The sequence below is a fragment of the Engraulis encrasicolus genome, chromosome 18 (assembly GCF_034702125.1).
Source record: "Engraulis encrasicolus isolate BLACKSEA-1 chromosome 18, IST_EnEncr_1.0, whole genome shotgun sequence".
Lineage (NCBI taxonomy): Eukaryota > Metazoa > Chordata > Actinopteri > Clupeiformes > Engraulidae > Engraulis > Engraulis encrasicolus.
Window position 1 is genome coordinate 37,581,382 of NC_085874.1, and position 23,797 is coordinate 37,605,178.

General features: G+C 45.0%; 1 protein-coding gene across 1 annotated transcript in view; it reads left to right on the top strand.

Annotated features, from left to right (window-relative positions):
- kcnh5a (potassium voltage-gated channel, subfamily H (eag-related), member 5a) overlaps window positions 1-23,797 on the top strand; it is a 239,568-nt gene that overhangs the window by 21,327 nt on the left and 194,444 nt on the right. The window contains exon 2 of the mRNA XM_063222171.1: window positions 14,210-14,333. Coding sequence (XP_063078241.1) covers window positions 14,210-14,333 — 124 coding nt within the window. The remainder of the gene's footprint in view (window positions 1-14,209; window positions 14,334-23,797) is intronic.

Here is a 23,797-nt window from a genome sequence, read left to right on the forward strand (position 1 = left end):
ATCTACTCCAGTCCAGGAAGGAAAAAGACCTAACCTTACTCATGGGCGACATGAATGCCAAGGTGGGAAACAACAACAACGGATACGAGCTGGCCATGGGAAGACACGGACTTGGCACCATGAATGAGAACGGTGAAAGATTCGCAGACACATGTGCTGACAACAACCTGGTCATAGGAGGCACCGTATTCCCCCATAAAACCCATTCATAAAGCCACCTGGATATCTCCCGACCACACCACTGAAAACCAGATTGACCACATATGTATCAACAGGAAGTTCAGACGGTCTCTCCTGGATGTAAGAGTGAAGAGGGGGGCAGACGCGGGGTCAGACCACCACCTACTTGCTGCAAAACTCCAACTCAAGCTTAAGCGCTGCAATACCCCTTCTGGTACCAGAACAAAGTTTAACATCCAGCTCTTCCAGGACATTGGAACATCAGAACTGTACAAAGCCACCCTTCAGAACAGGTTTCAAGCCCTGCAAGAACAACAACCAGTGGACGAGTACTGGAACAGCATGAAAAGCATTTGGAAAGAGACCTGCCTGGAAGTTATAGGAAAGAAGACAACAAACCACAAACCTTGGCTGTCGACAGAAACCCTGAAAAGAGTAGAAGAAAGGAGGGCCAAAAAGGGCACACTCAACAAATGCAAAACACGAGCAAGAAAGGCTACAGCCCAAAAAGAATATGAGGAAGCAAATAAGGAAGTGAGGAAAAGCGCTAAACGGGATAAGAAAAACTACATTGAGGCCTTAGCAAAAGAAGCGCAGGAAGCAGCAGCGCAAAACAACCTCAAGGAACTCTACATGACCACCAGGAAATTAGCAGGGAAGTTCAGGCAGGGCAACACTCAGATCCGGGACAAAGAGGGGCGACTCCTTACCACCAAGGAGGAACAACACCAAAGGTGGACAGAACATTTCAGCGAGCTGTTGAATAGACCACTGCCCGACCAAGTCATCGAGATTCCACCAGCAACACACTTACTCAAAATCAACTGTGCCCCTCCAACAAGATCGGAGGTAAGGATGGCAATCAAGGTGCTACGGCGTGGCAAAGCAGCAGGGCCAGATGAGATCCCAGCAGAGGCCCTACAGGCTGATGTTGAAACTGCAACTACCATGCTCCATACGCTCATCAGGAAAATTTGGGAGGAGGAAGAGAACATACCAGCAGACTGGAAAGATGGGCTCATTGCTATCATCCCCAAAAAAGGAGACCTTCGAGACTGCAACAACTACAGAGGGATCATGCTGCTATCAGCACCAGGCAAAGTACTGAACCGGATTATCCTAGAGAGACTGCGACAAGGGGTTGACGAAGAGCTGAGAGAAAATCAAGCCGGTTTCAGAAATGGAAGATCTTGCAATGACCAAATTGCCCTCAGGATCGTCATAGAACAATCAATAGAGTGGAACACCCCTGCATACATAAATTTCATCGACTTTGAAAAGGCATTTGACAGTGTAGACCGTAAGCTGTTGTGGAGTTTAATGGCACACTATGGAATACCACCTAAATACATTAACATCATCAAGAGCTCCTATCAGGACATGAAGTGCCAAGTGCTCCATCAGACACAAACACAGAACACGTTCACTGTGCTCACTGGAGTGAAACAGGGATGCTTACTTTCCCCTTTCCTGTTCCTCCTATGCATTGACTGGATCATGACTCAAACTACCCACAATAAAAAGACAGGCATCCAATGGAGTCTGACAAAACAACTAGAAGACCTGGACTTTGCCGATGACATTGCTCTACTCTCACATAGCCACCAACAGATGCAGGAGAAAACTCAACTTCTTGAAAAAACAGCAGCAGGACTGGGGCTCAAAATAAATGTAGGAAAAACCAAAATAATGCGAATCAACAACAAAAACACCAGTCCTATAAACATAAGAGGCAGTCCACTAGAAGAGGTAGACCAATTCACATACCTGGGAAGTGTTATCGCAGTGGATGGAGGAACAGAGGAAGATGTGAAAGCAAGAATAGGGAAGGCAAGGACAGCATTCAACATATTAAACAAAATCTGGAAAACCAAAAATATTTCACTCAACACCAAACTCAAAATCTTCAACTCCAACGTCAAAACAGTATTGCTATATGGATCAGAAACCTGGAGGACCACCAAACACATCACAAATAAACTGCAGACCTTCACCAACCACTTCCTAAGACGTATCCTCAAGATCTTCTGGCCCAACCGCATCAGTAACACCAGCCTGTGGGAACGTACCAATCAAGAACCAATTGAGACACAGCTCATGAGGAGGAAGTGGAGCTGGATTGGACATACCCTGAGGAAGAACAACACAGCTATAACTAAACAGGCGCTAACATGGAACCCACAAGGCAAGAGAAGCAGAGGGAGACCCAAGAACAACTGGAGAAGAAGCAAAGAGCAGGATGTAAAGAAGAGGGGACTGTCGTGGAAACAGCTGGAAAAAATGGCCCAAGACAGACGAGGGTGGAAGCTCTTCATCAATGGCCTATGTTCCGAAAGGAATGTAAAGGCCTAAGTAAGTAATGTGGGAGCATTCGTTGTACATTCATATTTTGCATGTTTTTTTTGTTTTGCTTTTTTCCCAGCATATTTGCATAGGCATCATGTGTCTCAATGCTGCTTTCTCATTTAGATGCTTTTCTGAACTTTTGCTGATGTCAGCAGAGCAGGACGGGTTTCAGCCAAAGCTCACTACTAAACCCCTTCAGTACATGCACCCCCACCCAACCTGATGGCACGCAAGGGCGGCAAGACAGGGATACAGTGGACAAGTGAAGCAAAAATCTTTCATTTGAGTAGTTGGTGGAAAACTTGGAAATGGTCTGTCACTTTCTCTCTCTCTCTCTCTCTCTCTCTCTATCTCTCTCTCTCTCTCTCTCTCTCTCTCTCTATCTCTCTCTCTCTCTCTCTCTCTCTCTCTCCCTCGCTCCCTCTCTCTCTCTGTCGATCATGGATCACACATAGAGCCCTTGACGTAACAATCCACCTCCAGACGGACATTCAGAGGCAGGGGCATCAGCTGACCTAATACTATACAGGTTCACAGTAGGGCACCGGAAAGAATGTGAGCGCGAGAAACGCAAGAGCAAAGTTTCTCAGATATTTATTTTTAAAAAGGATAACAAATAGCAAATAGCATAATAAAAACCATACAAAGCACAATAAAGCCCATGGCAATAACTGGAATGAGCACTCACTCATTGAACTGCCCCTCACTGAACACTGTGGATATTGAACTTTCCAGCAAGCTTGTCTTCACAGTAGCCAATGGCCTTTATGTTGTTTTTATTAGCCTATTTATTGTCGGTTGTTGCTAATTTCCCCTTGAGGATAAAATAAACTGAACTCGAACTTGAACTTTCTAACACTTACGCTGGCGATGATATCGCCACATGGCTAGTTTTCGATTGCGATAATAAATTACCATATTAAGTAGCCATGTGGCATTATGGACTGAATACGGGCAAATGAATTGCAGTATTATTGCAAGTAGTGCATGTGTGCTATTTTGTGCGCATTCTGATTAATCCTTGTGCTAAAAACTTGAGCTAAATTCCAAGGTAGGTGTGTGTGTGTGTGTGTGTGTGTGTGTGTGCGTGCGCGCGTACGCGCGTCTGTGTGTGCGTGCGTGCGTGCGTGCGTGCTTCCTTGCGTGCATGCAAGCTTGCGTCAAGTCTGCATCACGTCGGCAGTGTTTAAACTGGGCCAGAGTTCAACTTCCTCTCGTCCACACAGCTCTCTGGCAATCTAGCTGCCCAGAACTGAGCTCCATCCACTGACTATACAGTATTTATAATGACAACACAACAGAGTGAGATATTGACCACTACGAGTAAATAAAATAAAAGCCTTGACCTCCTTACAAAAGCCAAAAGGTTAAGTAACCACTGATCACAGTAAGCAAAAAAAACACAAAGACAAATGAGGGAATGGACTGTGCCAATGACTGACTCACTCTCCATCTCCATCTCCCTCGCTCATCCTCTCCCTCGGCAATATTCACCGTCAGGGTCACTGATAGCTGTGGCTGGGCCCGGGACAAAGTCATCTGAAAGCCCCCCCACCCCCACTCAAAACATACAATGTAATGGGGGACCAATTCTGTTGCCCAGGGACAACTGCCCCGATGGCCCCTGCTTCTCTGTAGAAGCGCCCAACACATCCCCTACATTTTGGTTCCCAAACTTTTTTCCTTGCACACCCCCTTGTACAATTCAATGTGGTTTGCGCACCCCCCGTATAAAACACACATATCTGCCATTGCTCAATGAAGCTCCAGCCACTCACCCCCAGGGGTGAGCGCACCCCAGTTTGGGAAACCCTGCCCCAAAAGAGCCTATCGTGAGAGTGCACCCTCCTCAGACCAGAGCAGGGTCATTTGAGGCAGAGGGAGGATGCTGGCTATAGTAAATACAGAGGCAGGCAGCACGGTAGTGCGAGGGGAGGCAAGGCGAGACAGGGCGAGTTTCAGAGAGTGTGCTACACGATGTAATGGGGGACCAATTCTGTTGACCAGGGACGACTGACCCCCTTTGCCCCAGCTTCTCTGTAGAAACCCCCCCAACACATCCCATAAAAGAGCCTATCGTGAGAGTGCACCCTTCTCAGACCAGACTAGGGTTACTTGAGGCAGAGAGAGGATGCTGACTATAGTGGATAGCGAGGCAGGCAGCACGGCAGTGCGAGGCGAGGCAAGGCGAAGAGAGAAGAGGTAAGGCGAGGAGAGGAGAAGGGGAAGAGAGGAGAGGAGAGGCGAGGAGAGGAGAGGGGGAAGAGAGGAGAGGAGAGGTGAGGAGAGAAGAGGAGGGGAGAGGAGAGGAGAGGAGATGAGAGAAGAGGATAGGATAGGAGAGGAGAGGAGAGGAGAGGAGAGGAGAGGAGAGGAGAGGAGAGGAGAGGAGAGGAGAAGGGGAGAAGAGGAGAGGAGAGGAGAGGAGATGAGAGAAGAGGATAGGAGAGGAGAGGAGAGGAGAAGGGGAGGAGAGGAGAGGAGAGGAGAGGAGAGGAGAGGAGAGGAGAGGAGAGGAGAGGAGAGGACAAGTGGAGGAGAGGAGAGGCGAGGAGAGGAGAGGGGAGGAGAGGAGATGAGAGAAGAGAAGAGGAGAGGAGAGGAGATGAGAGGAGAGGAGAGGAGAAGGCGAGGAGAGAAGAGGAGAGGAGAATGGGAGGAGAGGAAAGGAGAGGCGAGACGAGGCGAGGAGAGGAGAGGAGAGGAGAGGAGATGAGAGGAGAAAGTGAGGAGAGGAGAGGAGAGGAGAAGGGGAGGAGAGGAGAGGAGAGGAGAGGAGAGGAGAAGGGGAGAAGAGGAGAGGAGAAGGAGACGAGAGGAGAGGAGAGGCTAGGAGAGGAGAGGAGATGAGAGGAGAAAGGGAGGAGAGGAGAGGAGAAAGGGAGGAGAGGAGAGGCGAGGAGAGGAGAAGGGGAGGAGAGGAGAGGAGAGGAGAGGCGAGGAGAGACGAGGTGAGGCGAGACAGGGCGCTGTTTCTGAGAGCGTGCTACTGCTACACGCAGCTAATTTGGGTGCCAAATCTGTGAGCGAGCGTGGAAGGATGTGGATGCCTTCTCCTCTGCTTCTGCCTGAGGCGGTCAGCAGATGGGAAGTTTTGTTGTTTTCCCAGTGAGGGTCAGTAAGGTAGTGTTTCACTTGTGCAAGAATACATCTTTGGCAACAAAGTCCCCCACATATGACGGCGCTCTTTGAGGTTTTATTTTTGGATCTTCTTTTGTATTTTTGTTTTTGTTACTTTATTTCATTCTCGTGTGATGTTTGGGAGTCCAGCCATCTGTTTTTGTTTGGAGCTGTTTGCGGTATTGGCTGAGGGTTTTGTCTTGTTTTAGTTGTCTATGGTGCCTACACCAGCGTTCCTCAGCTGTGTTTGTGGATTGTGGATATATATACTATTGGCCTGTCTCTCTGCGCTTGTAGACTGCGATGGAGTCTTTGAAGTGCTTTCTGGAGAGCTTTTTGCTTTGAAGTAGGCATTGATCAACGCTTGCTTCCATAGGCCTAATGGGCCAAGAATGAAGATGGGTCTTATTTTAAAACTTGGGCACAGTTACACCCAGTCAATACACTTTTTTTTCTACAACATTAACATATTTTGTCTTACACTCTAATAGAAGCTCCCCAAGCAGCACATGTAAGCACTTTACTGTATGTTCACATGAAAAGACAAGTGCATTATTTTTTCCATCACTATCTAAAAAACAAGTATGTTATTGTTTGTTTCCACAACACTATATTAATTGTGTTGGTATGAAGTAAAAGGAAAGTAACCCATGGCTACACTGAATATGAATGCAGTACTATAGTATATGCAGGCATGACTGATACTAAGTACCAGGCCTACCATTACCATTGCATTGCATTTGGTAGACGGCGCTTTTTAACCAAAACAGCTTACAATCGAGGACATAATCATAGCCAACATCACTAGCAGATACAAAGTGCACAGGAAATATACAACAACAACAAGTGCAGATGCTAAGTAGTGTTGTTTTTTTTGTATCAGCAGTATTCAGTTTTTTCATTAGTCATATGAACTCATTATTCATTCTGAATGTAGCAGGAATAAGCAGGAATAATCCGGTAGCACAGCACTCCTCCATACATGTAAACGGAATATTACAGAATCAGAATACACTCTAAAAAGTACTGTGCCAGAAATTACACATTTGAATGTGTGTGCTCAGGGGATGTGTGTAAGAAAGGGGTAGTAAAAGTGTAAAAACAAGGAATCAAATAAATACAAACTATTTTTGTGTAATATTCAAACCACAGTCCTAGTTTGTGATGAGTATTTGACTACCAGGGTTGGGGAGTAACGGATTACATGTAACGGCGTTACGGTAAAAGGATACAAAATAAAAGTAACTGTAATCCGTTACAGTACAAGAAAAAAACGATGTAATCAGATTACAGATACATTCAATGAGAATGGGGATTACTTAACAGGATTACAATTTGTGCGAGGTTGAGTCTTTGGCCCTTTTTATTTAATTAATTATTAACACACATGCTTAGCTGACAACCATTTAAACCCGGAGTAGACTGTTCATACATTACACTCGCATAGGCTACATTGCATCCAAACGCGCATACATTTTCAATCAAACCACACGAAATCCAAGTTTTGTCAACATCTGTTGTTTCTTTATTTTGTTTTGCCTAATTCCATTGTTTATCCTTATGAGTTAAAACGAGTGGGTTTTCAGTGTTTTAAGAGCACTTAGCAATGTTTCTTGAGCATTTGAAAGTTTCATGTCTACCGGTCTCGCAGCACTTCCGTGTTTGGCAAAGTGTTGCGTGCTGGCGAGAGTGACGTTTTTATCATTGGGCACGTTCGCGTGTGCGCGTCCTCTCGCCATCACATTGACGGTTAATCTCTAAAAACGTCATAATTATTGCCGTTTGCATGTTGACATGCATTTGTACTTGTTTGTTATTTTTAGATGCGTCCCAGCATCTCTATAAGAGGGTATGTCTGTCCGTCTGTCTGAAACGCATTCTTCAAATTGTTCCCTCCTGTGTCCACAAGGTGGCAGTGTTGACTATTTGGCCCCGGAGCACGCAGCTGATTGCATTGCGAGACAAGTGCAGCGCCAGGAGAGAGGAGTGCACTGCAAGTGCTCGTACATTGACATACCCTCTTATAGAGATGCTGGGACGCATCTAAAAAGAAAAACATCATCTCCTGCGTTACTGCCGTATCTGTGTGCCTATCCGTAAGACCCTTGACACTCTATCAACATTTTAACATTTGGTTAAAAAAGTGTCCGTTCTCACAAATAAAATGTTTAACATGGGTCAATGCTCATTTAAACCTTAAGTAATCCAAAAGTAATCCAAAAGTAATCAGTTACGTTACTTTGTAAAAGTAATCCAAAAAGTTACAGTACAATTACATTTTAATCAAGGTAACTTGTAACTGTAACGGATTACATTTATAAAGTAACTTACCCAACACTGTTGGCTACATTGTAAATTTAAAATACATTTAGGATAAGAATTATTAATAGGCAATTGTTTACACAAAATGTGTCAAACACAGCATTATAACCAAATAATACACATTTTGTGTCATATTCCACACACTATGTGTTAAAATCACCTTAACACAAAACATGTATCAAAAATGACACATTCCTTCTTAGAGTGTACAGACAATATCTCGATTGCAACTGCAATACTCCGCTGCATGTATCATTCTGTACTCACTGTAAGTTCTCACTGAACATCACTACAGGCGTCAGTGGTGGAGTGAAATTGTAGTACATAGACTAAGCACAAAGCCTCTTCGAAGGGTTTAGCCTGTTAGTGTCTGTGCTGACAGAACTAATTATGAGAAGCTGTGATTTGTCAACCCTCTGGCTTGTTAGTGTGTGGTGGATGACTCTATCATAGGCTCTCACTGGATTAAAAAGAAAAAAGAGAGAGGAGAGATGATGATTTGCGGAAAGTTAGGACGTGGGGGGAATGTATCTTGCCTTGCCAGCCTAATGAGTCATTGATGTTCTTCTTCTTTTCTTTGTTTTACTGTTTTCCGTCTCTCTCTCTCTCTCTCTCTCTCTCTCTCTCTCTCTCTCTCTCTCTCTCTCTCTCTCTCTCTCTCTCTCTCTCTCTCTCTCTCTTTTCCGGTAGTATTTTCTGTCCATGGTGCCTTATTTCTACCTTTCCCCTTCTTCTCCCCTTCAATCCCCTCTCCCTTTGCACCTTGTATCAATATTAATTAAATTCAATGTTGCTTTTTTGGTAGAATGATCATTCGTACAGTTTTGCCTAAAGCAATACCACAAATTCTAAAAACTGAAGTCAATACCATTGACTTAACCAATACCATTAACGTGAGTTGAAAAAATATCTTAAAATGTAGAAATGATTTATGAGAAAAGATGAGTGTCATACCCTGCACACAAAAACTCTCAACACTCCCTCGCTGTCTCTTACAAGCCTGTCGTTCCCTGTTTATTATTTCACTTCCTCCCTTCCCCCTCCATCACTCCCCCTCTCTTTCACTCACCCTGCCCTCTTCTCTCACACTCGCTATCACACACGCACACACACACACACACACACACGCACACACACACACACACACACACACACACACACTCAGGCATGCACGCACGCACGCACGCACGCACGCACACACACACACACACACACACACACACACACACACACACAGAAAACTCTCTCTCTCTCTCTCTCTCTCTCTCTCTCTCTCTCACTCTCTCTTCTTTTTTTCTTCATGCCCACCCATCCTTCTCTGGGTCTCTCTCGCGTCTGATCTGGGTCGCCAGGACCCCGGGGCTCCATGGAGTCCAGTCCCACTCCGCCTGCTCTGCTCCGCTCCGCTCTGCTCGCTACACTGTCTATCTTGACCCCTGACCCCTACAGCCACAGCCACAAATTGCTGGAGCGCTGGAGCGTCCTGCGCCGCATAACATAACGAGAGCTCACTTGGGTATACGCAATCCGCCTCCCTCCAGGGGCCATCAGACAACTTGGGCAGCCCTGAGCTGAGCACCCTGTGGCCTGTAGTGTAGTGAAGAAACAAGAGTGAGGGACAAATAAAGGGATTGGTGGAGATGAAGAAGGGGGGTGGGGGGCGGGGGGCAGTGATGATGGGGGGTGGGGGTGGGGGTGAGCACTGAGAAGGGGTGGGGGGGGTAAAAGGGTCAGAAAGAAGTAGAATGGGAGATAGAGGGGTTGAGGAGAGAGAGAGAGAGAGAGAGAGAGAGAGAGAGAGAGGAGAGAGAGAGAGAGAGAGAGAGAGAGAGAGAGAGAGAGAGAGAGAGAGAGGAGACAGCAAGAAAGTTGCATAGAGAGAGAGAATGAGAGAAAAAGAGAAAGAGAGAGAGCAGAAAGTAGTATAGAGAGAGAAAGGGGAGAATGGAAGAAGGGTGATGAGAGAAAAAAAAATGAAAGAGAATGACATGTGCCAATTATAGTTATAGTAATAAAAAAAAGGCAGGAAAATTAAGAGACAAAGTGAGAGGTGGAATAGAGAGAATGCAAAAGTCCACAAATACACAAATACACCACAGAAAGGATAGAAGGAGGAGGAGGGTAGACAGAGATAGAGAATCAGAGATGGAAGGAGGGAGGGAGCGAAAAGGTGAGAGGCAAAGAAGGAAAGAAAGAAAAAAAGAAAAAAGGGAAGAAAGTGTGAGAGGCCAAGAGTATTGGAATCTCTTCAATGCTGCAGCCAGCACTCCAGCTAATGGCTGTGTCAAATGCCCCTCATTCTGCCTCGCCGCTCTCTTCCTCCTCTCCTCTCCTATCCGCCCTCTCTCCCTCCCTCCCACCTCCTCACCCTCTCTCGCTTTTCTTCCCTTCGCTCACAGTCTTCAGCCTGCCCCTCCTCCCCTTCCTCTCTCCACCCTTCACTCCCCTCGCCATCCTCCTGTTAGCTAGATACTTCAGTGTGTGTGTGAGTGTGTGTGTGTGTGTGTGTGTGTGTGTGTGTGTGTGCGTGCGTGCGTGCGTGCGTGCGTGCGTGCGTGCGTGCGTGCGTGCGTGCGTGTGTGTGTGTGTGTGTGTGAGAATGCTTATGCACTCTTGTGTGCATGTGTGAGTGTGTATGTGTGTGTGTGCGTACGTGCGTGTGTGTGTACGCGTGCCCCCGTGTGTTGTGCAAGCGTGTGCGTGTGTGTGTGTGTGCCCCTGCGCGTGTGCAATGTGTTGCGTGCATTGATATTTATGCCTAAGTGAGGAGGACTTTTTTTTTTGGTCCCCTTCATTGCCCCTCCACAAATAGTGGCCTGATTTGTTTCCAAAGCTGCGCCATGATGTCCTCTTTTGTCTGCCTATTTTTATCCCCGGAGTCGAAGAGTCGAAGAGAGAGAGAGAGAGAGACGCATATTTGTATCCAGCTGACTCCTGTGTCATGGTGCTGGAGATGGGTTAGTGGGAGCCTGGTGGCCAAAGTAACCACCTCTCTTTTCCCTTCATCCCTCTCTCTCTTTCTCTCTCTCTTCATCACAGTCTCTCTCTCTCTCTCTCTCTCCCCCTCCCTCTCTTTCTCCCTTTCTCTCCACACTTTTACTCTCTTTTCCCTTCATCCCCCCTCTCTCTCTCTCTTCATCGCAGTCTCTCTCTCTCTCTCCCTCCCTCTCTCTCTCTCTCTCTCCCTCCCTCTCTTTCTCCCTTTCTCTCCACACTTTTACTGTCTTTTCTTCATCCCTCTGTCTCTCTCTCTCTCTCTCCCCTTTCTCCCTTTCTCCCTTTCTCTCCCTCTTTCTCTTTCTACTTCCCTCGTTCTTTCGTTCTTTCTTTCTTTCTTTCTTTCTTTCTTTCTTTCTTTCTTTCTTTCTTTCTTTCTTTCTTTCTGTCTTTCTTTCTTTCTTTCTTTCTTTTTAACAGGCTCCTCTTGATAAGGAGCTGGTGGCCAAGGTAACCGCACTTTTACTCTCTTTTCTTCATCCCTCCCTTTCTCTCTCCTCTCCTCTCTCTCTCCCTTTCTCTCTCTACTTCCCTCATTCCTTCTTTCTTTCTTTCTTTCTTTCTTTCTAACAGGCTCCTCTTGATATGGAGCTGGTGGCCAAAATAGCTGTACTTTCTCTTCATCCCTCCCTCTCTTTCTCTCCCTCTTTCTCTCTCTACTTCCCTCGTTCCTTGTTTCTTTCTTTCTAACGGGCACTTCTTGATATAATAGGCACACAGGGCGTCTCAGTGGACCAGGCCGCAGCTGTTAATCGGTGGTTTGCAGAGACCACGGGCGGAAGGCAGCTGACTTTTTTTACTCTCTCGCTCTCTCTCTCTCGTCTCCCTCCCTTTCTCTCGTTTCTCTTGTTTCTCTCTTTCTTTCTTTCTTTCTTTCTTTCTTTCTTTCTTTCTTTCTTTCTTTCTTTCTTTCTTTCTTTCTTTCTTTCTATCTCAACCTGCCTCTCTCTCACCTCTCTCACCATGTATCTCTCCTGCCATTCTCTCTTCCTGTCTCTCCCTTTCTTACTGTCTCTTTATCTCTTTAACCCCTCTCCTCCCTCTCCACCCCTGGCACCTGGGCTATCTTCAGTGCTGTGAGACAGGTTTTTATGAGCTTCAATTCAGGCGGCAATTATGGGTGTCTCGGCTATGGGGATGCACTGGAGCACTGGAGGAGCATGCGAGGAGGAGCGATTTGATTTGACTGTGTGTGTGTGTGTGTGCGCGTGCGTGCGTGCGTGCATGTGTGTTAGATATGTTGTTTCTGTGTGCATGTGTGTTACATGACTGTGAGTACATAAATGTGCTTGCACACAGACTCTTCTCTCTGTGTATATGTGGAGCGAGTCTGTACATTCCTTTATGCAATCGTTGGTATGCTTGCCTAGATATTATTCTTCTTAAACACAGTGCAGAGACAGGTTTGGCTTTGCAGAAAAAGGAAAATCAGTGCAGGTTCGGGCTATATCTCAAAACTGTAATAGTCTCTCTCTCTCCCTGCACTGCTGCCTCTATTGTTTCGGAGAAATTGATTTATGCGTGCAATAATAATTTTATTTTTTATTCTTATTTTTAGCGAAGTGTCAAATGAGATTTATATTAGGGGTGGGGAAAGAGGCCTATAGTCTCTTGTTAGCGCCGCCGTGCTTGGCTCCCGGGTATTTGCTTTATGTTCTATTAGACTCATCATATGGCACTCTGATGGATTTTTGTTTGCACGTCGAAGACAGCTCTGCCTTCAGCCAGCAACTGAACCGCGGAGAAACAATCTTATTCTCTCCCTCCTCCTATCACATTTGTTTTGTGTGCACAGTGCACACAGGGAGGCACAGTCAAAACGGAAAGAAAACTCAAACTTGAAGTCAATGCGTTTTGGGGGCTCGTTAAATGAATTGACTTCACCCAGGTGGAAGAGTTCATTAGTGTATCACAGTGCAGTCCTTACATACGTATAAACGACCATCCGGTTACTTTATTTGTGAACGAGCGGTTCGGCTCCTTTTTGGGGGAAAACAAACCAAATGTCTCGTTAGCTCACATGCAACATCGGCTAGCCTAAATAAACACAGTCCATGCTTCAGCCACGGCTGTTTGGCTATATTATTTGAACAGCCGACAACACATGTTGAGTGTGAACAGCGCTAGTTTACAGGTCCTTGTCTTTGGTTTCTTCTTTCCCAACATTAACAGGGACTTGCCTTGACTTAATCCCCAATGTTTTCCCCCAAAAAGGGGCGTAACACACATGATACAGTACACATCACATCGGTTGTATACACGTTCATACATGCAGATGAAATCAAGAGCAATCAGGTAGAATATGGTTACTGGATTTGTTACTGGTATATGGATTTTTTTTTGCAAACCCACCTATACTTTATATACACCAGAGCTCATTTTAAGGTCGAAAATGTTGTCAAGGGTCAATTTATTCCACCCAGACAGTTTCTATTACTGTCCTTCGGATCCTGACTCCAACCCTCAACCTAAACCTACTCTTACAAAAGCAACAGTCAGAAATATTATTTCTTATGTAATGCATTTTATGTGCTGTTCCCTTTCTTATCTCATGCAATACATTTCATGTACTGTTTTCTAACAATAATCGATTCTGCGATGCAATGCAATGCGGGGCATTGGCAATCCAATTCAATGCGGCAAGTTCCAGAATCGATGCAGCAATTTTTTTAAGTTTCAATTACTTCCGTGGATATTTCGGTAGCAAATGAATGTTAAATTAAATAAAAGCACTTCAAAGCATTGAAAACTGCAAGACTGATACAGAAAACAGCCAATAAATTGTTGCTCAGGATCTGACTAATTGTATTGCCTCATCATGACTGATGAAACATTTGCTTTGCTTTCAGTAGAAATGTAATGCATTGCAATGCATTGTAGAATTGAATCGGATCGAATCAAATCGAATCGAATCGCCACCTCCCGAATCGTAATCGAAACTAATCGTGAGGGCAGTGCCAATGCACACCACTACTGTTTTCCTCCACAAAATGCGCTCAGAGGTATAGGTTTACAAAAGCATTGGGCCCATTCAGTTGCAATGAGATCAAATAGCACATGGAATATGTGGTGCTGAATCACAGTTTTTTTTAAGTCATGTTGTCCACTCCACTAATAACTTTCCATCATTTCTAATATTCCATGGTAGGATCTTTTTTTAATGGAAATGTATTGATATTGGCGTTGTGTCACTGATTTTTTCATTTTCCATTTGTTTGTCTATTACGTGTGTGCTTTTCTCCAGAAACCAGTTTCCTCCTTGGGAATGCCCAGATTGTGGAGTGGCCCGTAGTGTACAGTAATGACGGATTCTGCAAGCTGTCAGGCTACCACCGGGCTGAAGTCATGCAAAAGAGCAGCACCTGCAGGTGAGTGGCTGGCTAGTGTGTAGAGCAGTGTTTCCCAACCTTTTTAGTCTTGTGTACCCCCATTTTCGTTGTGCACTGAGTACCACCCAATCAAGTTCTATATCGCTTTCTCTATTCCAATTTAACTAAGCTCCATACATTTGTAAAAATTGCATTTTTCCAAGTACCCCTGCAAGTGCAGTGTGCTCACGTACCCCTAGTGGTCCACGAACCCCTGGTTGGGAAACACTGGTGTAGAGGAGCATCAGGTCCTCATCTTTCCCTCTGAAAACTGTGACTGCTTGACCAGGTAGACGGGTAGCATTTTACTGCAGATGGGACCGTTGATGGGCCTATTCACTTCAGATATAGGCTATATATCAGCAGACATGCATGCATCTTAGGGTACGTTTATACGGTGATGATGAAAAGAGAAGACGCAAAAGTGGCGTCTCGTCTTATTTTTATCATTTGCGTTTAGATGAGCATTCTCAGGGGAAAATCTTTGTTTAATATGAAGACGCAAGAGTATGTGATATTTGATTAGATGCATTCCAGAGCGCTGTGTTGTGGTGTGATGGAACCCTGGTATGTCGGCGAGCAAGTGCAGACACTCTAGTTCAGTGTTTCTCAAACTCTTTCAGACCGAGGACCACTTGGTTCCCCCCAAAATGCTCAGGGACCACCTGTCAACTGAATTGACAGTTGACGTGTGCTAATTTGAAACTTGCTAATTTCACTTACGTTTTATTTTTATTTATTACACAAACCTGTCTTATTGTGGTGAAAATAACACTTCAGCAATGTGTAGGTTTATAATTATGTTACAAATGTAGCCCACTGCTAGCTTGTCTTGGAAAAGTAGAATTCCTCTTGCGGGCCACCTGAGCTCTGTTGCGGACCACTAGTGGTCCCCAGACCACACTTTGAGAATCGCTGCTCTAGTTTGACAGTTTAGCCGTTTAGACTGAGACACACCCCGGGTCGTCTTCAAAACTCTACACTTTGGAAGGAGTCTACAGATTATTGTGTCTTTAAGCCCCAATGGTGGGGTCGCTATGTAAACAAAAGGCACTTTTGATTAAATATTGTGTCGTCTTCCCTTGCAATCGTTCTCGTATCAACGGCCCCTTACTTTGGTTTTGCTACAAAACAGCTTGAGCCATGTAAAATGTTGACTGCAAGATAACTGACTGTCAGTTTTTTTGCTACCTTAACGTGACAGAAAATAGTTGTTGGATTATCTAGACTTGCTAAATGTGGAAGTGGTCATTAAACACTGTGTAGGTCGGACGGTCAATTCGAAACGGAAGGCAGTGACTCGATGACTCCCCTCCTACATAAACAGGTCTCTGATTAGATAGGTGAAGTTAGCTGGTGAGGCAGCCGTTACGAATGGCATTAATGAGTGCGCTGCCCTGCGCATTCGATGCTACGGTGATAGCTTACGTATGCTATTTGAACAGTGAATGACTGCCAGACGGAGGAATCGTAAAATAGGCTATAAATAGATCTAGCGACGGCATATTTAGATACTACAATGTTGATTTATCACTTCAATTCTCAATATCTGTGTACATAAGTGTCAGAATAAAGAGCATTATAAGGTAGCAGCTTGGGTGGTAGCCATGTTTGCTGCCCTCAAATATCACCGGTATGCCCACAATTGCAAAGAACTGCCAAAGGAGGAAATAAAGCAATTTTTCGTTTTGAATCACACGTGATGGCTCGATGTCCAGTTAGCTCACTGGAAGGACAGCTGACCTTCCCTGTTTCGAACGGACCCTATATCTCAAGCTCACTTTTTCAGACCCGTCAGGGCAGTTGCTCTACTGCCCTGGCATGTTCCGAAACCTGAGTCGTCTGCCACTACATGCAGGCTCAAGCCCCGGTCGCGTGCAAAGCTTTTATTTAAGTTAAGTGTGCCCCCCGCCCCCGCCGTGTCTGTGAATCTGATTGACTCTGAATCACTTTGATGACTTTACCGTAGGAAACTTGTGAAAATGACAAATTATAAAGAAAATCATGTTGAAATATGAAAACATATTAGGCCTTTATTATTTCCCCCCCTCCCCTTGGAAGGGCAACATCAGCCAAGACAGATGCCAAGACAATCAGAGCCAAAGCATCTGCACGTCTCTGCTAGCTAGTGAAAGTGAAAGTGCAAAGTGAAAGTCCAAGTGGGAAACTCCAACTCCCATTGTCATTGTGACACAGCACTCCAGAGCACACAAGTGAACACTGCACACAACGAAATTGCATTTATGCCCCACCCCTGCAAGGGGACAGCCCTCAATGGCGCCCTTAGGGAGCAGTGCGGTGGCACAGTACCATGCTCAGGGTACCTCAGTCTCGTAGGAGGATGGGGGAGAGCACTGGTTGATTACTCCCCCCACCAACCTGGCAGGTCAGGAGTCGAACCGGCAACCTTTGGGCTACAAGTCTAACGCCCTAACTGCTTACCCATGACTGCCCAGTTAGGGTGTTGGTGCTGCGGAGGAAAGTGTCGGTTAACGCCTGCCCAAGTGAAAGGGAAACATACAGTGCAGTGAGCAGCAGCAGCGGCATCAGCATGACTAAATGTAAATAACAGTAGCTATTTTTACACAGGCCCACGGTGAACCATCTGCTTGTGCACTTCAAGAACAATGACTGGATGACGAAGCAAAGTAGCTCAGGCATGTTTAAGGCACACTTCCCTTGATGACTGGCTGGCTGCAGTAACTTGGGGAGTTTGTCAATAAAAGAGGGGTTCTGAACAGGGGAAGGATAAAGTCTTCCACCGCATCAATGTCCCTATCAGCAGATGCTTATTTGAGTCATAAGTAAGTGAACGATGAGTCTCGCGACCACTTTCACAGTCCGTCTGCTGAGAACCACAAATGTAGTGTGTGTGTGTGTGTGTGTGTGTGTGCTGGTGGATGGCTGTTACAGTATAGTATATGCATGGGGGTGTTATTCTGCCTCTGTCAAAATGACAGAAAATGATCCTTCATTTGGCTTCCTCTCCTCGCCGCTTGCAGATGAGGGTTTTTTTCTTTTCTCTTTGAAAAGCACCTGAAATAACTTATGAGGCATAGGAGGAAGTGACAGGATGGCTTTGTAATGTGAGTCAGGTGATTTACGATGTGATAGAGTTTTAGAAAAAGGAGCCCTGACAGACAGATAGAGAGAGAGACAGACAGGCACACAAACAGACTCGCTGACTGCCTGACTGCCTGACAGACAGACGTGTGCCGTGAGACAGACAGTACCTTTTAGCTGGAGCCCTCGGCATCCCTCGGAGCAGGGCTGGACTGGGGGAGAAATAGGGCCCATGGGCACTTTTAGATTAAAGGGGCCCCATATAATATAATTAGTGGTGCAAAACTGATCACCGGTGGGCCAAGCACCCTCGTGGGCCCCTATGTTCAGAAATGTAAACATATAATAATCGTATTATTAATACGTATATATGTTTAACATTTCTGAAACAATAGGGTGCGCGCTATAAGAGGGTGCCTTGGCTCCCACCGGTGATCAGTTTTGCACCATTAATTATATTATATGAGTGCGGCGCTTTAAATCTAAAAGTGCCCATGGGCCCTATTTTTCCCCCAGTCCCAGCCCTGCTGCCGAGGGATAGCCGAGGGCTCCAGCTAAAACAGGTACTGTCTGTCTCACGGCACACGTTCTGTGCTGTCAGGCAGGTCAGGGCAGTCAGGGCAGTCAGCGAGTCTGTTTGTGTGGCCTGTCTGTCTCTCTCTCTATCTGTCGTTTATGTCAGGGCTCCTTTTTTTAAAACTCTATCACATCGTAAGAATCACCTGACTGCACATTACAGAAGTGCCCATCCTGTCACTTCCTCCTATGCCTTCATAAGTTATTTCAGGTGCTTTTCAAAGAGAAAAAGAAAAAAACCCTCATCTGCAAGCGGCGAGGAGAGGGAAGCCAAATGGAACCGGATCATTTTCTGTCATTTTGGACAGAGCGACAGAATAAAAAACACTCCCCATGCATATACTATACTGTAACAAGGCCATCCACCGAAGCACCCACCACACACACACACACACACATACATTTGTGTGGATTCTCAGAGCTAGACGGGACTGTGTGAAAAAGTGGTCGCCGAGACTGACATCGTTCACTTACTTATGATCTCAAAATAAGCCCGCATCTGCTGATAGGGAAATTGATGGCGGTTGGAAGACTCTTATCCTTCCCTGTTGACAGAACCCTCTTCTTATTATTGACAAACTCCCCAAGTTTACTGCATGCCAGCCAAGTTCATCAAGTGGGAAGTGTGCCTTAACACATGCCTGAGTACTTTGCTTCGTCATCCAGTCATTGTTCTTTGAAGTGCACAAGCAGATGGTTCACCGTGGGCCTGTGTAACAAATTAAAGGGCTACTGTTATTTACATTTAGTCATGGCTGATGCCGCTGCTGCTGCTCACTGCACTGTATGTTTCCCTTTCACTTGGGGCAGGCGTTAAACGACACTATTTCGCTCCGCAGCACCAACACCCTAACTGGGCAGTCATGGGTAACGCAGTTAGGGCGTGTAGAACTTAGTAGCCCAAAGGGTTGCGGTTCGAACTCCTGACCTGCCAGGGTTGGTGGGGGGGAGTAATCAACCAGTGCTCTCCCCCCATCCTCCTACGAGACTGAGGTACCCTGAGGCATTGGTACTTTGCCACCGCAACTTTGCTCCCTAAGGGCGCAATTGAGGGGGCTGTCCCCATTGCAGGGGTGGGGCATAAATGCAATTTTCGCGTGTGTGTGCCGTGTCACTTGTGATGTGTGCTACTGGAGTGCTAGTGTCACAATGGACAATGGGAGTTGGAGTTTTCCCACTTGGACTTTCACTTTGCACTATTCACTATTCCCACTAGCTAGCAGAGACGTGCAGATTGCTTTGGCTCTGATTGTCTTGGCATTCGCTGTCTTGGCTGATGTTGCCCTTCAAGGGGAGGAGGGGTAAATAATAAAGGCCTAATATGTTTTCATATTTCAACATGATTTTCTTTATTAATTTGTCATTTTCACAAGTTTCCTACGTAAATAAAAGTCATCATAATAGTGATTCAGATGTCAATCAGATTCCAGTCAGACTCGGCGGTGGGCAGGGGGCACACTTAACTTAATATAAAAGCTTTGCACTGGCCGACCGGGGCTTGAGCCTTGCATGTAGTGGCAGACAGACTCAGGTATCGGAACATGCCAGGGCAGTAGAGCAACTGCCCTGACGGGTCTGAAAAAGTGAGCTTGAGATGTATAGGGTCCATTCGAAAACAGGAAGGTCAAGCTGTCCTTCCAGTGGAGCTAACTGGACATCGTAGCAATCACGGTGTGATTCAAAGACGAAAAAAAATTTGCTTTATTTCCTCCTTTTGGCAGTTCCACAAGCAATTGTGGGCATACCGGTGGATATTTGAGGGCAGCAAACATGGCTTACCACCCCAAGCTGCTTACCTTATAATGCTCTTTATTCTGACACTTATGTACACAGATATTGAGAATTGAAGTGATAAATCAAACATTTGTAGTATCTTAAACTATGCCGTCGGCTAGAATCTATTTATAGCCTATTTTACTGATTCCTCCGTCTGGCAGTCATTCACTGTTCAAATAGCATGGCGTAAGCTATCACACGGTAGCATCGATATGCGCAGTGGCAGCGCACTCATTACTTGCCATTCGTAACGGCTTGGCCTCACCAGCTAACTTCCACCTATCTAATCAGAGACCTTGTTTATGTAGGAGGGGAGTCGCATCGATGTCACTGCCTTCCGGTTTCGAATTGACCGTCCGACCTACACAGTGTTTTAATGACCACTTCCACATTTTTAGCAAGTCTAGATAAATCCAACAACTATTTTCTGTTCACGTTAAGGTAGCCAAAAAAACTGGACAGTCAGGTTATTCTTGCAGTCAACATTTTACATGGCTCAAAGCTGTTTTGTAGCAAAACCCAAAGTAAGGGGCCGTTGATCACGAGAACGATTGCAAGGGAGGACGGACACAATATTTAAATTCAAAAGTGCCTTTTGTTTACCATAGCGACCCCACCATTGGGGTCTTTAAAGACACAATAATCTGAAGGGACTCCATCCAGAGTGTAGAGTTTTTGAAGACGACCCGGGGTGTGTCTCAGTCTAAACGGCTAAACTGGTCAAACTAGAAGCAGCGATTTCTCAAAGGTGTGGTCTGGGGACCACTAGTGGTCCGCAACAGAGCTCAGGTGGCCCGCAAGAGGAATTCTACTTTTCCAAGACAAGCTAGCAGGTGGGCTACATTTGTAAGCATAATTATATAACCTACACATTGCTGAAGTGTTATTTTCACCACAATAAGGACAGGTTTGTTTAATAAATAAAAATTAAAACGTAAAGTGAAATTAGCAAGTTTCAATTAGCACACGCTCAAAAACTGTCAATTCAGTTGACAGGTGGTCCTGAGCATGTTTGGGGGGAACCAAGTGGTCCTCGGTTCTGAAAGAGTTTGAGAAACACTGACACTAGAGTGTCTGCACTTGCTCGCCGACATACCAGGGTTCCATCACACCACAAACACAGCGGCTACTGGGAATGCAATCTAATCAATATATCACGATACTCTTGCGTCTTCATATTAAAACAAGATTTTCCCCTGAGAATGCTCATCTAAACGCAAAATGATAAAAGAATAAGACGAGACGCACTTTTGCGTCTTCTCTTTTTCATTCATCCCCGTATTAAAAAACGTACCCTAAGATGCATGAATGTCTGCTTGATTATATAGCCTAATATTCTGAAGTGAATAGGCCCATCAACGGTCCCATCTGCAGTAAAATGCTACCCGTCTACTGGTTCAAGCAGTCACAGTATTCAGAGGGAAAAGATTGAGGGACCTGATGTCGCCTCGTACTCACCAGTGTTTCCCAGAACCAGGGGTTCGTTGGACCACTAGGGGTTACGTGAGCACACTGCACTTTTTGTTACAGGGGTTACTTGGAAAAATGCAATTTTTACAAATGTATGGAGCTTAGTTAAATTGGAATAGAGGAAAAGCGGATATAAGAACTTGATTGGGTTGGACACTCAGTGCACAACTGGAAACAAATGCTTTAGGGGGTACACAAGAACTAAAAAGGTTGGGAAACATCTGCTCTATCACACTAGCCAGCCACTCACCCTGCAGGTGCTGCTCTTTTGCATGACTTCAGCCCGGTGGTAGCCTGAACAGCTTGCATGAATCCGTCATTACTTGTACAAGCTACGGGCCACTCCACAATCTGGGCATTCCCAAGGAAGGAAACTGGTTTCTGGGAAAAAGCACACACGTAATAGACAAACAAATGGAAAAATGAAAAAAATCAGTGACACAACGCACAATATCAATACATTTTCCATTAAAAAAAGAATTCCTACCATGGAAATATTAGGAATGATGGAAAGTTATTAGTGGAGTGGACAACATGACTTAAAAAAACAACTGTGATTTCCAGCACCACATATTCCATTGCGTATTTGATCTCATTGCAATCCCTGTAATTGGGCCCAATGCTTTTGTAAAAACTATACCTCTTGAGGCGCATTTTTGTGGAGGAAAAACAGTAGTGGTGTGCATTGTGGCACTGCCTCGTTTCAAGCGCGAGCGTTAGTTTCGATTACGATTCGGGTAGGTGGCGATTCGATTCGGATTTGATTCGATTCGATTCAATTCTACAATGCATTGCAATGCATTACATTTCTACTGAAAGCAAAGCAAATCTTTCATCAGTCATGATGAGGCAATACAATGAATCAGATCCTTGAGCAACAATTTATTGGCTGTTTTCTGTTCAGTCTTGCAGTTTTTCCGAATGCTTTGAAGTGCTTTTATTTAATTTTAAACATTCATTATTGCTACCGAAAAATATCACGGAAGTAATTGGAAACTTAAAAAAATTGCTGCATCGATTCTGGAAACTTGCCGCATTGAATTGGATTGCCATATGCCCGCATTGCATTGCATCGCAGAATCGATTATTTGTTAGAGAAAACAGTACATGGAAATGTATTGCATGAGATAAGAAAGGGAACAGCACATCAAAATGCATTACATAAGAAGATAATATTTCTCGACTGATTGCTTTTTGTAAGAGTAGGTTCGCAGGCTTTGAGGGTTGGATTCAGGATCCGAAGGACAGTAATAGAAAACTAGCGTCTGGGTGGGTATAACATTGGACCCTTTAGACAACATATTTACGACCTTAAAATGAGGCTCTGGTGTGTATTATAAAGTATAGGATGGGTTTGCAAAAAAAAAAAAATCCATATACCAGTAACAAATCCAGTAACCATATTTAACCTGATTGCTCTTGATTTTCATCTAGAGATCATGTATACAGGAACGTGTCATGTACAACCGACTGTGATGTGTTACTGTTAGTCATGTGTGTTACGCCCCTTTTTGGGGAAAAATTGGGGATTAAGTCAAGGCAAGTCCCTGTTAAATGTTGGGAAAGAAGAAACCAAAGACAAGGAGTAAAACTAGCGCTGTTCACAACTCAACATGTGTTGTCGGGCTGTTCAAATAATATAGGCCAAAACAGCCGTGGCTGAAGCATGGACTGTGTTTATTTTAGGCTAGCCAGATGTGTTGCATGTGAGCTAACGAGACATTTGGTTTGGTTTTCCCCCAAAAGGAGCCGAACCGCTCGTTCACAAATAAAGTTTAACAAAATTACAAACAAAAAAAACCGGATGGTCGTTTATACGTATGTAAAGGGACTGCACTGTTGTGATACACTAATGAACTCTTCCACCTGGGTCGAAGTCAATTCATTTAACGAGCCCAAAACGCATTATTGACTTCAAGTTTGAGTTGTTTTCTTTCCGTTTTGGACTGTGCCTCCCTGTGTGCAATGTGCACACAAAACAAATGTTGATAGGAGGAGCGGAGGAGAATAAGATTGTTTTCTCTCCGCGGGTTCAGTTGCTGGCTGAGGCAGAGCTGTCCTTCGACGTGCAAACAAAAATCCATCAGAGTGCCCATATAGCTGAGTCTAATAGAACATTAAAGCAAATACCCGGGAGCCAAAGCATGGCGGCGTAGCTTAAACAAGAGACTATAGGCATCTTTCTTTCCCCCACCCGCTGAATATAAATCTCATTTGACACTTCGCTGAAAATAAGAATAAAAAATAAAATTATTATTGCACGCATAAATCAATTTCTCCGAAACAATAGAGGCAGCAGTGCAGGGAGAGAGAGAGACTATTACAGTTTTGAGATATAGCCCGAACCTGCACTGATTTTCCTTTTTCTGCAAAGCCAAACCTGTCTCTGCACTGTGTTTAAGAAGAATAATATCTAGGCAAGCATACCAACGATTGCATAAAGGAATGTACAGACTCGCTCCACATATACACAGAGAGAAGAGTCTGTGTGCAAGCACATTTATGTACTCACAGTCATGTAACACACATGCACACAGAAACAACATATCTAACACACATGTACGCACGCACGCACGCGC